Consider the following 17,642-nt stretch of genomic DNA (forward strand, 5'->3'; position numbering starts at 1 on the left):
ACCCCTGTGCAGTGTGATAGCCAACAACCCAGGTTAAGGGAACAGTGGCTCCATAACTGACCAACTCTGAAAAGATGCTCAACTTCTCCAAGCCTCAGCTTCCTCATCTGTACAATGTATTAGTACTGACCTCAGAGGGCTATAGTGGGGTTCAAACAGGTTAAAGCTCAAGGTCAGCTCCTGCCTGAACTTGTGTGCTCCATCAACACCCACTGTCGGTCTTGGAAATGAGTCCCCATCTTGGGGGCCTTCTCTGGTGTCTCAGGCTGGAAGCTTTCTCCATCTCTGACCTCAGCCAGCCCCAGATGTTCTAGCATCTGGAACGGGCCTTTTCCTGCCTGTGTCTAGTCATGCTTTCTCAGCCAGCAGCCAAGTCTCACCAAGCCCCACTTGGGGCCTTGCCCAACTGCTCACATGGGAAAAGCTTGTTCACAGATCAATACAGAATCCCATGGAAACTCTGCATAGATTTCAAAAGGAGAGAAAGGATGCTTTTTCTCATGAGAGTGATGTGCTTTATCTCATGGAGGCCAGGGTGGGTTAACAGATGGAAGTTTCCAGAATGGGTTCCTTGGTGTCACCAAGGGTTGAGGCTGGCGGTGGAGCAGGAGGGTCCAGGTCCCTCTCCTGATTCCTAGCACAGCCCAGCATCTATCTAGTCAGAGACTAGTTTTCTCTGTTAGATTTATTTGACCAAAGGATTCTGGCACATACACAAAAATATTTTAAAGTTTCAAATCACTATATTTGGGGAGAAAATGGTGTTTGAACAAACCAGAGAACTTTGCCTTGAAATTCAAATCCTTTCAGAAAGCTTTTAGGAGAAATAATTGTTAGCGTATATTGTTAAATATTAATCACTCTTTATCCTCAGTGACAGCAAGAAACTGTGCTGGGAACTTGTGTGTCAGGGTGGCCCTTTGCTGAGTGTCCCCATGAGGGGGGAGACACCATGTCCCCCTCCCCCAAGACAGCCCTGCCTTCAGGTCTTTCACCAAAGTGAAGGCCCAGGTTTCTGTTTCTCTTTTTAAATCACTGGGGTCATTTTCCTAGTGAAGAGTCATAAGGAAGAATGAAAACATTTCATTTGAACAAAAAAATTAAGTTTATGCCCTGAAAACACCGGAAGTAAAAAGTATTGAATTTTTCTCTTCTATTTAGAGCTGTTTAGTCAACTCGATTACTTAAGGGCCGTCTGGCATATTTTTGAAGCTAATGCAATAGGGAGAGACTTCAGAATGTGCCACAGAGAGCTGCAGTGAGGACCAAGGGCGCCCCAGCTTCATGTCCTGGTACAGCTATTTTAGGTAGCTTTTGGGCACAGGGCTTTGTCGCCTACAGAAGGTACGCCTTCTCCGTGCTGCTTCCTGAGCAGAGCCCACAGCGATCATCGACAAAGAAAACCATTTTTAGCTGCTTCCCAGGATGGAAGGCAAAGCTGCACGGACTTCAGTTCCCTGGCTACATGCGGCCACTAGCAGTGTGGGTCGACCACTGCCGTTCCTCGGGACTTGGGACGAGGGAAAGAAAACTGAAGCGTGGTATTCTCCACTCCTGTTCTAAGAGGTCACTTCTGTTTACTCTCATGTCCCCAAAGTCACCAGAGGAAGATAGCAGATGCTCTGCAGAGGGCAAAGTTAATTACAGTTCCAGTTCTGATGAGACCTGTCCTCTCCCGATGACAGAAAAACTTGACCTCACGGCCATTAATTTCTCATTATAAATAAACGTAGACGATAAGCATTACATGGTTAAAAGTACCATGTCTTCCAAACACTCACGTCCTTCTGCTGCACTTGCTGACCTTGTTCTTGCTAATTACCACGTTCATGGGGCTCCTTCCTGCAAAGCACCATCACCACGAGTCGAGATCCGCAAGTGCGAGGTTGGCTTCAGGGCTGTCCTGGCCTGATCTGCTTGTTTTGCAGAGACCGAGGTCCTGTCAAGTCGTCGCTCCCAGCCCCTCAGCCAGCTCCAGGCAGGACACGGCCCTGCCCCCAGTTTCTCCTGCCTCCATGTTTCCCTGGGATTTTCTAAATCCGGTTCTTGCACTGATCACCAAAAGTTTCTCCCTTAGTCCTTGTGTGTCCTTGGGGACTCAAAATGTCACCTCAGACATTTGGTTCCTATCCTGTCTTTTCTTTTTCCCTTCCGTCTGAGTGGTAGAATCAGTTCTTCTGAGGAGTAACTAACTGGGTTTAGTATTTGAATACCTCAGGCATTTAACAAGGTAGAGACTCTGGACTAGAAGAAAAGACATCATGGTAGAAATTCAAACATCAACAACCAAGTTGGGAGATGCATTGGAAAGAGAAGCCCCCTCGGGTCCCTTGAATCTACGTCATATAAGGCAACTCCCACAATTCTTCATGGCTAAATGTGCCTTTCTGGACTTGAGTGTGTGAATAATACTTAAATCAATATGAAATCACAAAGTTTTCTTTCTCTCCTTTCTGAAGACCAGGAAACAAACTCAGGGAGTGTGAGTGACCAGCCCACAGAATACCTGGTGAATAGGTGCTGGGGTAGGGATTCGACCCAGGCCTGTCACGCTGCTGCCTGCCCTTCCAGGGGGTGTCACAGATACAGTCCCCATGCGGTAGCTCTCACTGCTGCCAGCAGCAGGCCTGCTTTGAAATCAGGGTGGGTGCTGCCCTCCTCACCGACCCACAAGCTTTGACCTCACGGCATCGACTCCTTTGCTGGTGCAACTAAATCTGGTCTCAGGATGTGTCCCCAGGCAATTAACAGAAACCAGACGAGGAAGATAAGGCTGGGCGGACATCTTGGTGCCTAGAGCTTCCTGAGTTGCTGCTAGTGGGGACAAAACACCTCCATGCTTGAAGTTGCCTCCTGATCTGGGCGCACATGCCATGGCAGAGCTCCAGCCGGGCTGTCACTGGCTGCCCCCACCCCTACCCACCTCATTGCATTACAGCTGCTAGGATCCAGGGGCTGGAGAGACGGACTCACTTGTCCCCCTGCATCCTCCTCCTGTAACTGACCTAAGTGCCTTGAATGCACATGCTACCTTTGTAGCATACAGAATATTAGGAGGGCGAGGGAATCGTGGCTTTCTAACTGCAGCGCGGCCTGACAGCATCTCTTATATGTATAAAGATGAGACATGAGTGGTCTCTTACGGGTATAGAGGGAGAATTCAATTAAATGGTTTAGAAATAAAGAGCTATGCCTACATAGTGCAGTCAGGAGGTGCAGAGCCACATCTCTAGTGGCCACAGGGCTCAGTCCTCAGCTGTGTCTTCTTCTACTTTTGCTTTAATCGGTGTCATATGTGAAAATATAGAGGGCAGCTTCATGGAGTGGATGAGAGCAAGCTTTGAAATGGGATGGAATGACATTCAAATGTCAGCTTTGCCTCTTGGCTGTGTGCCCTTGGGGAAGTTACTTAACCTCTCGGAACCTGTCTTACAGGGTTGTTATGTGGATTAAATGATAAAATGTATATGGTTGAGATAAAGTAAGCAGTCAGTAAATAGCATATGACTTTTGTATGGCATTTGTGAATGAGATGGAGTTGGGAGGAAAGGACAGTATGACGCCACTGCATGCTAAGGGACCCAGAACAAAAAGTGACTCAGATAAACGGGAAGGACCAATACTTACTTCCCACAAATACAGTGTATACGAGGTCTGACAATTAAGTTTACGAACTTGTTGCAGCGATGTTGCTAACCTTTTTTGATATCAGAGGGATTATTCATTGTGAATTTGAACCAACTGGACAAACAGTTAACCAAGTTTACTATTTGGAAATGCTAAAAAGTCTGCATGAAAAAGTTAGATGACCTGAACTTTTCGCCAACAATTCATGGCTCTTGCATCATGACAATACACCAATTCACACAGCACTGTCTGTGAGGGAGTTTTTAGCCAGCAAACAAATAACTGTATTGGAACACCCTCCCTACTCACCTGATCTGGCCCCCAATGACTTCTTTCTGTACCTGAAGATAAAGGAAATATTGAAAGGAAGACATTTTGATGATATTCAGGACATTAAAGGTAATATGACAACTCTAATGGCCATTCCAGAAAAAGAGTTCCAAAATTCCTTTGAAGGGTGGACTAGGTGCTGGCGTTGGTGCATAGCTTCCCAAGGGGAGTACTTCAAAGGTGACCATAGTGATATTCAGCAATGAGGCATGTAGCACTTTTTCTAGGAAGAGTTCACAGACGTAATTGTCAGACCTCGTATGCATCAGATAGGGCCATCTGGCTTAGCAGTAGCTCATTATATAGGGTTTTGGCTGATGGTAGTTGGTGATGGGACATCACGTAACATGAACCCACACACCTACAAAGACCTCTGGCTTAGGTTCCAGTAATAGCAGGGTGGCCTCAGTCTCCCTGCCCAGGCAGGCGAGAATGCAGGAACCTGCTCCTAGGAGAACGACCGTGATGAGGAGACTTGAGCCTGATGAGGAATGGCTGGGGGAGCTGAGGTTCTAGCACAGGTGTGAGCGCTGGCCCGTCACAGAACGTGGCCATGGAGAAGATGGAGTTGCCTGATTCCACTCCTATGTTTCCAGCAGAAGGAAGTAGCCCCGATGCAGGGAAGCTGAGGGAGGAAAGAACCTGCTGGAAGTCAGGGCTGTGCACAGACGGCTGGACGGGCCATGGCCCGGCATTGGGCTCCCGCTGCTGGAGCCGACCGGGATGTTATGGGGAGGAGGCTGGGGTGCAGGCCTTGGGGTCCTCATCACTCACTGGGGAGAAATAGAGCCTTTTCCCTGACATTAACTCTTGCCTCCTTCTTCAGCCATATTACAACCATGTTAAGAAGGCAGATGCGGCTGGAATACGTCATGTGATAGAATGAATTTGTCTTTCCCAGGCTCTTCAAGACTCATGGAATGAAGTGCAGATCCCTCGAGGCCAATATCTATATGCCATTTAATCAAGCTGGTCAAACTTTAGCCCTAGGCGGTTTTAAAAGAAAGAGAAAGAAAGGGACTGTCATGCAGGGCGTCCGGCGGGGTCTCTGCTCCCGCTCCCCATACAAGAACGCAGGATATGGTGAGGCCAAAAAGGAACACCCACGGAGCCATAGGTAGGGGAGTCATACCACTATATTCTCTCTGGCGGCACTATACTCTCACTGGAGGCTGGATCCACACTGTCCGCAAACCGCCATCCACGCTTGCCAGCCCAGCCACCATCTTCTTGCTAGCCCCCATTCTTTCTCTCTTTCCCTCTTCTCTCTCTTCTCCTCTCTTCTCTTCTAGCATAGCCACAGCAGTTATATTGTGGCCAATGGCTCACTGGTTACAGCTGACGGCCAACTAGCCACAGCTGATGGCCATGCAATCACAGTTGGCCATTTACTACCTGAGCCAGCACCTGTCTATGTGAGGCTGAGAGCCTGGAAACTACTCTCTGGGGCTCCGCCCCCACAGGGACATATTCCCAGACACATTGGTCTTATTCTGGGCATTTCCATAAACACCAGGCTCTGCTGATGTGCCTGGTGCTCACCTTGAATTGCGGGTACCTGCCCATGCTTTCCCCCTGAATTGTGCAGGTGAGCTCACTGCTCCAGTCACCGCTGCATTACAGGGGGTGGCAGTTAGGGCTTGACAAAGAGGGCACAATGGGTGTGCGTTTTCATCTGAAAGCACTGTACAAACGTGGGAGAGGAGGCTAGGGAAGGTTTCTTGAAGGAGGTGGCACTTTATCTGGCTTTAGAAGATCAACTTTCTCTAGAAGTAGGCAGAGATATGCTTGAACCAAAACCTTGTTCTGGGATTAAGGTGGAAACAGCTGCTATGGCTGGAGGTGGCGGCCCTGGGACCTCCCCCTCCCAGTGCCCTGATGAGAACCATTTGCTGCTGGCTCACCCCACTCACCGAGCTCACGGCAGCAGCTGGGTCAGGCTTGCTATAAAGGAAAGGCCACGTTGACCCTAAAAGCCAGATCTGCGGCAGCATGAACTGAAGTGGGGAGCCCCTGGGTTGAAGACCCGCGACGGCAGCTGCCCTCATTAAGCAAGGCATCTGGCCATCTCATTCCTGAGTGTGTCCAGGAGGTGGATGAGCTTGAAATCAATTTAGCCTGCTGCATATCTGATTTCCTAGGACCCACTCGCCATGCGAGGAGACACCGTCAGAACTGCAGCAAGCGATTGCCATGGAGACCAGAGGACGGGCTGAATCCCGGCGAAACTCCCTCACTGGCCAGGGGTCTGCCAGGTAACCAATTGGTCTCAGCTCTCACCTTGGGAAGGGGGAAACTGAAGCAGAAAGTAAGCAGATACATCTCAGGAAGAAGGGGTGGGTGGGGTGGGGTTGAGGATTTGGAGAAGGAAGAGGCAGGAACAGAGAAGTCAGAAATCCATCAGTGAGTAAGTTCTTCTGGGGTGAGGTGTTCTGAGCTCAGAAAAGTCTAAGAAACACTGCCCTTATCTGGAATTGCTTAAATAAAGTGATATTGAGGGACTTGTTCAATTTTGGAAGAATTCAGAAAAAAAAGTCAACCAGGGAAGGTTCAGAAAAAATGCCCAGCCAGCTGTGGGAGACCACGGGGTGGACCACTGCGGCTTGGAGACGATAGTGGCACTTTCGAAATAGCCTGTGAAGTCCCCACCAGTACGTGTCTAGACCTCGTAGCATGTGTCCTTGTAAAAGCATTTGAGAGACGACCAGGCTGTCTCCCTTCTGATGACATGTGTACTCCGGCGTCAGTAGCTGTACCATCTGGAGGAAGTCATGTACCTCTTCAAGTCTCATCTAGAAACGCGTCTCACCAGGCCTGCCCCATGGGAGCTGTGGGGGCTGCATCACAGCCAGGCGCTGACTCATAACAGGGGGCCGTAAATCTGGGCTCATTGTCTCCTTTTACCATTTTTTAAAAACAATGACATAGTTATTTTACATGGTTATGTGTTCTACAGTTTTTGCTTAAGATTATTGCAAAATTTTCATTTATTTATTTTTCATATATTTCACTGTGGAGGATGCTACACTTATTGATGTCCCTTGTCCATTATAGCTGGACAGTTAAGTGTTTTCCAGTGTTCTTGTCTTACTAATGAAGTGCTGTCTTAAGGCTCATTGATTGTAAGGAACAGAACACCTTTAAACCAGCTCTAACTGAAAGTACTGGGGCAGGCCCCGGTGGAAGGTAAGATACCGGCCACCTCATAGAAATGGAGCCAGTGGGGCTCACGCAGGGAGCTGGGGAGGCAGTGCCTTCTCCCTTCCATTTTCTCATGGAGTTGCAGGTCTTGGTGCTTTTTTTCTGCATGTCTCCTTCGTTTCTGTCTCTCTCTGCTCACATGTCAGCAGGTGCAGGCTGACCATGGCCTTTGTCTTACAATCTTGAGTTGAAACACCCAACCCCCATCTTGAAGTGGCTCTTAGTTCAGCAGTCCATCCCTGAACCTGTTGGCTGAGGCTGGAGGGGGTGGTATGGCCTTGGTTTCACCTCCTCAGCAGAGGAAGGGCCTGGAAGGGGTGAGTGTCCGGAGAAGATAGGTTGGGCTGGACCTCGGCAGGTCCGCAGCAGCAGCTGTAGACATCTGTTCCTGGGATGTTTTCTTGCTTCAATTTATTCCCTTCAGCTAAGGTCATAAGTGTGCAACTAGGGTCAAAGTAAGTGACAATTCGTGACCTCATTCTAGGTTGCTCAGAACTGATTTTATTGAGGACAGTGGAATGTACTATAGATGCCAAGTTAGGGAACCCAGACGCCCCAGACGCCGAGATGCAGTGCTGACCCTCTCCTCCTGGTCCCCTCTGGCAGAGAGGGGGCGCCAGGAGGCAGAGCTGTCGGAAGGTTCCCAGAAATCTGGAGCCAAGACCAGCACTGAGGATGTGCAACTCAGGGCCTGAGGCCCCGGTGGGGTCTGGCTCCAGGAGGAAGGTCAGGGCAAGTTGCAACAGAATTGATGCACAAGCCTGCGGAAAAAATGAGAGTTTGTACAAGAAACCATTAATAAGGCAAAGGTTAGGGGAAGACGCTAAATTGTATCTGGGGGCTTGTTCCTTTAAACCTTACTTTAAATTTTTCACCATTTGTAAATTGTATTTTTTATTGCTCCCATGCTTACCAGTTGTGACAAAGAGCTCCACAGGAGCAAAAGGAATGGGGAGCAGGAAAGCTTGTTTGTGCCCATTTGCAGACTCATGCCTTTGTAGAGCTGAGGTGTTGGAAGGACAAAGCCGTAATGAGGACAATGTCCCTTCCAGAGGAAGCTGTGTGGGCCCCAGCAGAGTGAGGTGCTACCTGAACCCAGGGCCCAGAAGGAGACCAGGGCTTTCCTCTCCCTCCTCTGTGTGAGGGCTTCACATCTGTGCCCTTTCAGGTTGTGGCGCCTGATCATGTCGCTTCGTGTGTGGGCCGCCAGGCATTTACACTCCCAGAACCAGAGACCGGACGCTTTCCTGGAGCGTTTCCGTGGAGCTGAGCTCAAGGAGGTGTCCAGCCAAGAAAGCAATGCCCAGTCCAACGTGGGTGGGCAGGAGCCAGATGGAGGGAGAAGGTAAGGAGCCAAAGGGAGGACGGGCTGCCGGCACCAGACAGGCGGGCAGGAAGCATCGCTCGCTTGTTCAGCCGTGAGCCCCTCCTTAAAGAAGGAGTCTGTCGTGGGGGACACTCGGTGCTCTAAGTGTCCCCGTCTGAGTCCAAGAAGCCCTGCAGGAGAGAAACCTTGTAACCAGAGTACCCAGCCTCATGTGACCCCTGAGTCTGTCCTACCCAGAGCTCGGCTAGTGTTGCCTGGATTGGTACTTTCAGAGACACACATGGAGGAGACTGCCTCACTCATCTCTGTCCACAGAAGGACAGATCCTAGACTGTGCTGTGACCCACCTTGAGAAAAACAGGGTCCTTTATAGCATGAGCCTCGGGGGAAACCCAAATGGTACCCAGTTTTATGTACAGATACACAAGCATTTTTCTGGGGGAAAGGTCCAAAGGTTGGTCAGAATTTTCAAGGGGAACCATCCATGTTCCAGATCAGGTTAAGAACGGTGTGTGTATGTGTGTGTGTGTGTGTGTGTGTGTGTGTGTGGTGGAGGGCGGGGGGAGAGTGTTTGTTCTTTGACAAGAGAAGGAGCTGTAGAGCACGGGCTCTGGGAAGCTTGCATGCGCCCATTGCCGACTGGGAGTGTGTGGCCAGTGCCACGTGGGGCAGGCACGTGGACCTATCTGCAAGTACTGGACGGACATCCCCACCCCACACCCCATGCAGCTGTGGCCTCCCTCCTTTCTTGTCCTTGAGATGTCTCCCCAGCCTGTGGACAGGGAGACACTGGGCCACTGTGGTCGACTCAGTGGTCGCTGAGCAGCAGAGGGACCCCTGTTGGGCAGTTGGAGGGGAAGACAGGTGAGCCGTGCAGGGAAGCTGCCTTTCTCTTGGCCTCACAAACAGGTAGACACTCTTGCTCAGAATCTGCTCTCTGAAAAGAGGGGCTTGAAAAGCTCTTTAGGCCGAATTCCCTAGGTAATGACAAGATAGATAAGATGCAAAGGTGAAAATAAGCATGGTTGTTGCAGAACAGATGGTCACTGCGTAACTTCTAGAGAAGATGCTGTGTGTGTGTCAAACAAGCAGAAGTGCCCTTGGGTGGGCGTCCCAGCCAGGCACACGAGGGCCCTGGGGAATGAAGGTCATGATGATGGATCTTCCTGGAGCATCCATTTTACTTCCATGTTCGTGGGGTGCGTGGGGTGGGGGGGCACGTTTATTATAGATACGCAGGAAACTGCAAAAAGTACATGCATATTTAAGATAAAATGTGAGAGTTCAAGGCAATTTCTTGCTCGGGGCCACGTTAGGTGACCCACATTGAGTCTTCTTGCTGGGGAAAGGTGTGATGATTGCTGGCTGGGATGCAAAAGCCCCCTGGAGTGACATTCTGGGGCTCACATTTCCACATGAACTTGAACTGCAAACCCTCTGGCTCCCTGGGCTATGGGAAGGGGACCACGGAGGGCCTGGGTGCAGGTCATGCCAGGTCCCAGGGCCAGGCATCCCAGACCTGAGGGGTTCCCTGACTGCAAGGCCGAATGCTATTTATTGCTGAGCCAGAAAGACAGACTGGGGGGGTGGGGCGGGGGACTGGGGGGTGGGGTGGCTGCTAAGGTAAAAGAGAAGGTGGGGAAGGAGGAGGAGAAAGAGAAGGAAAGAGAGGAAAAAGAGGTTTGGTAGCAATTCAACCAGACCGGTTCTGTTCCCTTTGGGGCAAGCAGAGACTTCTTGGCTTATTTGATCAAATTACCTTCTCTGCAGCCTTAGAAATGAATATTAGGCTCTTTGTGCATTTCCCAATGTGACCAGATGAGCGGAGGGTTGAGCTAGGACCCCATCAGGGCCAGGTCTGACTATACCACAGAGATCTGGTCACGTCAGGAAGGTTCAGAGTCGGAAGATGAACTTGGTGGTGCAGGATGGTAGCTGATCAATCAGGGAGGCTTCCTGGGGTAGGAGGACTGTCTTTTTGAGGTCAAGTCCCATTGGCAAAGCAAAGTATATGCAGAGACGGGTCTTAGCCAGCAGAGGTGTGGTTAACACAGGCCACTGAGCACCGTGGAGCTTTTGCTCCTGCACGATCCCACAGGGAAGTTTTGCTTCCTCAGGGGATGTTCCAATGATTGAAACCAATCCCCAAACAAGCAGTTAGAGCACCATTCTGGGTGGGGAGAGGAGACTTGGGCAGGGCGAGCAGAGGTACTAAGGTGGCATTTGGCCGATGGTCAGCATTGTAGGAGAGACGCCGTGCGGGCAAGGCTGGAGTGGCTTTGGTCTCCAGGTCTCCATTGAGTGTCTGCATTGACCATGAACAGGCAAGCCACCCCCCAGGTCTGTGAGGCCCGGCTGGCTTCCTTACAACCAGCCGTGTCAAAAACTTGATCTCTTGGAGATCTTGCCTATCCACCGTGAAGTACTGTGTGATTCAGTTTCAAATAAACATGCAGCTGGGTACACAATCAGCTCTGTCTTCTACAGGTTCTCACATAGATTGGGGTGGCAGGCCTGGAAGCTTTAAGATGAATGTGAAGGTAGGGGGTGGGGGAGAAGAGACTAAAAACTGGGATAGTTCTGCCATGGTCTTCGTTTGCCCTGCAAATTGTAAGTGGCTGCTGTGAGTGAATTTTCAAGGGTGGGTCCCCTTTGAGAGCCAGGCCTGTTTAAACAGGGTAGCAAGTTGTCACCACTACTGACGAGTCCATTCTGGAGCAGAAGGCATCTGAGGGCACCCAGAGGGTAGATGCCACATGAGGTTTAGGTCTGTGTCCCTCATGCTGCCTGGCACACAGTTCAGTGGACTGAAGTTGAGTGGAATCTGAGACAGATGCCAGATGGATGTACACAGTTGGTCCCCATTTATCTAGAAGCCTCCGTTTAGCGAGCATTCTTCCTCTTTTCCCCCAAGGCTTTGACCACAGCAAACGTGTCACAAAACGTTTTATTCCCTGACAGTGACAGCACCCTCTGTTCTTTAAGCTGTATGGAAAGGCCCAGGATATGGGGTAAGGGCACTGGAATAGCCACCCGGGGCAAATGGTCCCAGAAATTGGAACTGAGTGCAGGTTCCCACACTGCACCCGCTCTACCTCCTGCAGTGGCCGGCCCCTGGCCGGGGACACCAATACCTGCAAAAGCTCAGAGGAGTGAGTACTTCTGCTGCCCTCAGACACCTCAGCTTTGCCTTAAGTACTCCAGCTTCCTATCCTCCCAAAACATCACTAGACCCTTCTAGAATCCTGTTCCTTTAGTTGGAATTCCATCCTTACGGACAAACGGGGAAAGGAACCTGGTCTGTCTGACTTCCTGGGGCAAGTCATTTTATTTCTGTCTTAATTTTCTTATAGATGAAGCAAAGGGGTTGCATTTTGTGTGTGTGTGTGTGATCATACACGTGTGTCAGGGTGTAGGCGTGGGCACCATTCTCCCGCCTTCTCCCTGGAATACAGTGGGAGTATGTGGGGGAGGGCGTCTCAGTTGGAGTTTAGGGAAAACCATTACTATCAGCAAAAAGAGCCAATTTCTTGACTTCCAATTGAAAGAGAAATGTGCCAAAGCTTTTTCTTGTTATTTCCTTTTGTGCCTCTGATAGGAATTTTTTCCATTTCTCTCCATACACCTTAGTTGTACATCAAATCCAGAGACCCAAATGCCAGCAATCAAGAAAAATGAAATTATTTCACCTGCAACGCAGGACTATTGCAATGTGTGCTTGATTGAAAGCCAAAGCTGATACTGAACACCCTTGAGACCAGGCACTGAGTCCCACAGTCAGGGAAAGCCTCAGGGTGCTGGAAACCATGGACAGGGGCCCTGGGGTTCTCTGCCCTTCTGTGTCCTGGGGCTGGGATGTGGGCAAGGATGGGCTGGACTGCACGGTGTTGGCTTCATTGGGCCTCTATACATCTTTTCAGATGGGCTCATATCATGGGTCCACACTGCAGCCAAGGACCGAGGGACAAAACTGGAGACTGTCCCAAAACGGGGTCACCTGGACACAGAGATACAGAAATAATTCTTACGGACACCCACCCTCATTCTTCCCCTCCACTTCTGGCATTTTCGCTTGAGTCCCAGGAGTCCAGGATCTCCCTGCCTGATCAAACTGTTCCCAGCCCAAACCAGTATCGTCTTGCAGCTCTGTGTGGGTGTTTTGGGGGCAGTGCTGGGTGGATTTGGGGACGCAGCTGGATGGTGCTGGGTCTTTCCTAGGCCCTCAGCAAGTTGGTATCCAGAGGAAAGGCCAAAGCCTATAACCAGGGATGGCAAATCCTGGACACAGAACCTGAACCTGGTGCAATTTAACCCCCAGCTAGGCTAGGCGTGCCCAATAAGCTTGTGGGCAGCGCCCTCTGTTGGTGCCTTGATGTTAAGACGTCAGTGGCAGAAGAGACTTCAGGGTCACATCACAGTAGATTCAAGAGGACACAAGATGGGTGGTGACTGTCCTTGCTCGTCTCACTTAACAAGTTTAAATAAACTTTTATTTTTATTCAATTCATTCATATATGCATTGTCGAAAACTTGCAAAACAGAAAAGCACCCGTGAGCATACACCAACAGAAACGTATACTTCATATTAACAGTAGAATTCCCTTAAAATAGAAACCCTTTCTTAACATGTTGGAAAATATACTTCCAAGTTTTTCCTAGGTATAAAAATAAAATAGATAGGTAGATATATGATGGATAGAATATATTTAAGACATATACTGGTTAAGAGCATTTGTAGCCCAACTCAGCCATCAAAGAAATTTGTGACCTTGGGCAAGTTACCTGACCTTTCTATGCATTTGCTTCCTGACTTGTAAAATAGGGATTATAACAATGCCTTACTTACAGGGGTGTGTGAAGACTAAATATGTTAATATGTGTAAAGTGCTTAAAACGTAGTGAATGCTCACTAAATATTGACTAGTGTGGGAAGCAGAATAATTTCTCTCTCTCTCTCTCTCTCTCTCTCTCTCTCTCTCTTTCTCTCTCTCTCTCTCACACACACACACACACACACACACACACATACGCACACACACCAAATATGTCGCTGTCCTAATCCCTGGAATCTGAGGACACATTACCTTATGTGACAAAGAGGATTTTGCAGATGTGATTAGGTGTAAGGACATTGAGGTGGGAGCCGATCAAGGTGGGCCCCATCTAATCACATCGTCCTTAACAGTAGAGAACCTTTCTCAGCTGCAGAGGACCAGGGACATGGCATCTTGAGGGGAACTCCGCCTGCTGCTGCTGGCTTTGAAGATGGAGGAAGGGTACAAGGAACCCAGGGTGCAGCAGCCCTGTAAGCTGGGAATGCCCTCAGCTTATAGCAAGCGAGACAATGAGGATATTCATCCTGTAATTGCAAGGAATTGGATTCTGCCAATAATTGAAATAAGCAGGAACCAGATTTTCCCCTGGACTTTTCAGAAAGTGTCACAGCCCTGTGACACTGATTTTAGTCCAGTGAGACCCATAGCAGACTTCTGACCTACAGATTGGCAAGATAATAACTGTGGGTTGTTTAAAGCCACTGTTTGTGGCAATTTGCTCTGGCAGCAGAAAATGAATACAGCTATTATTATAAGTTCTTGTGTAGTCTGCTTTGTAATTTACCTAAATATCAGGACCATTTTCCCATGTCACTGAATATTCTTCCGCAGCATTTCAAACGGCCTCGTAGAATCCCATGTTGATGATGATTCTCCTACTGTTGCAGGATTCAATTGCTTAGACTTTTGACTGCATATGGTGGTAATAATTATTCTGTAGGCATGTTTGTACACGTCTCCGATTATTTCCTTAGGGAGTGCTATGCGAAGTGTGTTGATCTTTTTCAATGAGTGGTTAGTTAGCAGATGTTTATTTTTCATCCTGGGCCTTCCTCCAGGGTGTGGAACAGGGACTCTGCAGCACCCGTGAATGATTCTGGCGGGGGCCCTTCAGGCAGGCCAGTCCCTTACCTTCCACCTTGGTTTTTCCATGGGTGGTAATGTGTATCTTGCCGAACAATTATAACTATTCATGGATAACCTGTATGACAGTGCCTGGTCCTAGAAGATACCCAGTAAAGAAGAGGAAGCAGAGTAAAACCACGTGTTGAGGAGATGGCTACACTCACAGCATCTTCCTGTCGATACTGACAAAAGGGGGGGGGCTTTTCCACCCCCAGACCTCAGATGAAGAAGACGAGCCACTGTGTGCCCAACCTGCTCTTACTGCCGTCCTTCCCCCCCTGGCTTTCGCATCATAGCCCGGTTTTCATTTGACGCAGAGCTAGGTTTCAAGAACAACAGGCAGGCCATCCCCTTTCCTTCAGATCAAAGCACTTTACAGGTGACTTCCAAGAGTCTCAGTGACTGTTCTACCCTAAATGTGTGGATTTGGGTTTATTTCCCATTGCCTCAAAACACCTCCAGTCTCAGCAGTTTGTGACTTCCTGGGGGCTCCTGAAAATGGGTCAGAAATTGCAGAGCACTGGGCTGGACCACTGTGCACCCTTCACTGTACACAGAAAGCATTGCTGGCTGGTTCACCTCACACTTCAGGAATAATAACAACAATAGAGTAATGAAATCAGTAACCGTATGTCATGCCAGTGGGTTAAAAATAGCCACTTCCTACTCCACGCCCTCTCCTCCATGTCACTCCAGCCTGCCCTCCATGTGGTAGTGTCTTCTCTGCTATATGAACTCTGCTAAAGTGTCACCCTGTATCATCCAGTGACAAGGTGGGGAAGGAGGAGAGAGAGAAAAAGGAAGAAGAAAGAAAGGAAAACTGCGTAAAGCAACAAGAGTAAGTACTGAGAGCAGCTGCCTATAAAGAGGGGTGCACTGGTTATGTGGGGCCTGACCCGCCCAGGGCCCACGACCTGAGTATGAGAGTGATGCCATCAGGCCTCAACATATCCCTACAGAGGGGCCTGCTGAGGACTCAGGTGGGGATCAGGCTTCTGCGGTCCTGTGAGGGCCCTGTTCTGCCGGGAGAGTCCTGCCCAGCTCTGGGACCCCACAGGGGGCTCACAGGTAGAGAGGATGGTCTGCAGCATTGGGAGAGCAATTAGAGGCTGTCCTTGTGTACCTGCTCCTGTGCCCCGCTCCCCGGCATTCTATTTGCCCACACGAGGTCCAGGTAAGCGGAGGCCTTCTCCTGGGCACTAGAAAATTCTATAGTCACAAACCATAATCCAAGCCCAGTGGTGATGAGTTGGGAACAGTGCAAAGCACCTTTGGTGAGCAGATAGTCTTGCACTTGCTGAGTCCAGATGAGGGCAGGATGGCCCTGGGGTCCTGCTGGGGGCATAGGGACAGCTTTGCAGACCTGGGCCACCATGTGGGGCATTTGGGGTGGGGGAGAGGCATGTAGACCCAAAAGAAAAAGAATCTCCAGTACCGCCTGTAAACTCTGATCCTCAGAAAATCCTGAAAATAAAAATGGAAAGCACCGTAAGCCGTTTCTCCATTCAGTGTCAGCCTGTATCACCTAAGTGATGCCCAGGTTGGTGGTTTCGATGGAGAGGAAGATCCAGGTGCTTGGAAACGAGCCTTTAGAAGATCTGTGCAAATGATGGGAGCGAGGTGGAGCATGCTCCCAGGAGAGTGCCCTGGGCTCCCAAAGTCAGTCCAGAGAGGAGCTGCCTCATTGCTCAGAACCACCTGGGCAGTATGTAAATGCACATTGCCCAGATGGTTCTGACACTCCCCCTGCAGCCCTCGGAGATACCACAGTGCTGCATTTTCATTCCCAGGGTCCTGAGGGCGAGGAGGATACCACAGGGCACATGGGAATGTCACCACCATGATTTTACAGTCAACCTTCACTCCCTGGGGATCTGAGCTGGGAGAGTAGGACCTCTAGAGTCTGCCCTGCCTCCCAGCCTGTCTTCCCAGGCAGGAGCACCGGGTGAGCCCCGAGACCGAGAGGACGCTGTCTGGGGTAGCCCTCTCTCGAACTTCAGCTCACCATTGCCCTAGGGTCTCTAAGCTAGGCCAGGTCTCTAAGACCCTCCAAAGCTGTGGTCTTTCAACACACTGCACTGCTTGTGTGTGTTTGTTTCCAGAAAGAAGGACACCCTTGTGGTGGACCCTTCCAGCAACGTGTACTACCGCTGGCTGACCGTCATTGCCCTGCCCATCTTCTACAACTGGTGTCTGCTGGTCTGCAGGTAGGGACAAGGGCAGGGAGGACGTGAGGACAGCCAGACCCCAAGGCAGAGCTCTGAGTCTCACTTAAGAGCTTGGGCTCCTGGTCCCCTCGCAGCCACCATCCGGCTTCATGTACCTCAGTTGCTCCATCCATAAGAAGGTTCTAGCAGAGCTCCACCAGGGCACTCTGCAGCACTGGTGGGGACAAGCAGAGGCTGTGTTCTTCCTGAGCAAGCTGGGATGTGCATGCCGGTGAGCGGCTGTGAGCAAGCACAAAGTCTGTAGGAGAGGGACAGTGGGGTGTGTTGTTTCTCCTCTAATGGGGCACGCAGGGGCCGGTGGGGCATTTCTGAGCAAGGTACAGGCCAAGGATGCAGGGATAAGAGGCTGCATCTCTAGGAGTGAGCAGTGGGCTTTGGGAAGTTCCTGAGCAGGCATTTGGGGACAGATGTTCTTTTGGGATACACAGGAGGCTTTGGGATTTCCTAAGCAAACTTTGGGACAGGATAAGGGGTGAGCTGCTACTCTCTGAGAGTAAGCAAGGGGTTGGGGGTCTTTCCTAGCAGGCCTGTAGGACAAGGATGCAGGGTAAGCGGCTGCCTTCTGAAGGTAGACAGGGAGGCGTGGGGGAAGGAGGCAGGGGCTCTGGGGCATTCCTAAGCAAGCCTACAAGGCAGGTGCAGGGGCTCTGGGGCTTTCCGGGGTCAGACTGTGAGGCAAGGCTGCAGGAGTAAGTCCTGCTCTCTGGTGGGGGTGGGGCTTGGAGCCCCCTGATCATGCCACACAGCTGGATGCAGTGAGACCCTCTGCTCTCCGAGCCAGCGTGAGCCGGGGCTGCAGGGACCAGCTGCTCTTCTTGGGGGGAGCTGAGCAAGCTGCAGGATGGGGACACAGGAGCAGGCTGCTGCTCTTTGGGGGCTAACCGTTATTTGAGGGTATTGTCTATATGAGAAATAGTGAGCATATAGATCTGGAAAGTAGAAAATAGGTATGACTTTGTTCAGTTGTTA

At 50.2% G+C, this 17,642-nt stretch overlaps 1 protein-coding gene across 1 annotated transcript in view; it reads left to right on the forward strand.

Moving 5' to 3' along the window:
- Positions 1-17,642, forward strand: part of CNGA3 (cyclic nucleotide gated channel subunit alpha 3) — a 33,662-nt gene that overhangs the window by 10,948 nt on the left and 5,072 nt on the right. Inside the window, exons 2-5 of the mRNA XM_074333916.1 lie at positions 6,099-6,212; positions 8,327-8,503; positions 15,212-15,283; positions 16,548-16,652. Coding sequence (XP_074190017.1) covers positions 6,099-6,212; positions 8,327-8,503; positions 15,212-15,283; positions 16,548-16,652 — 468 coding nt within the window. The remainder of the gene's footprint in view (positions 1-6,098; positions 6,213-8,326; positions 8,504-15,211; positions 15,284-16,547; positions 16,653-17,642) is intronic.

The sequence above is a fragment of the Rhinolophus sinicus genome, linkage group LG05 (genome assembly GCF_036562045.2).
Source record: "Rhinolophus sinicus isolate RSC01 linkage group LG05, ASM3656204v1, whole genome shotgun sequence".
NCBI classification, from domain to species: Eukaryota; Metazoa; Chordata; class Mammalia; order Chiroptera; family Rhinolophidae; genus Rhinolophus; species Rhinolophus sinicus.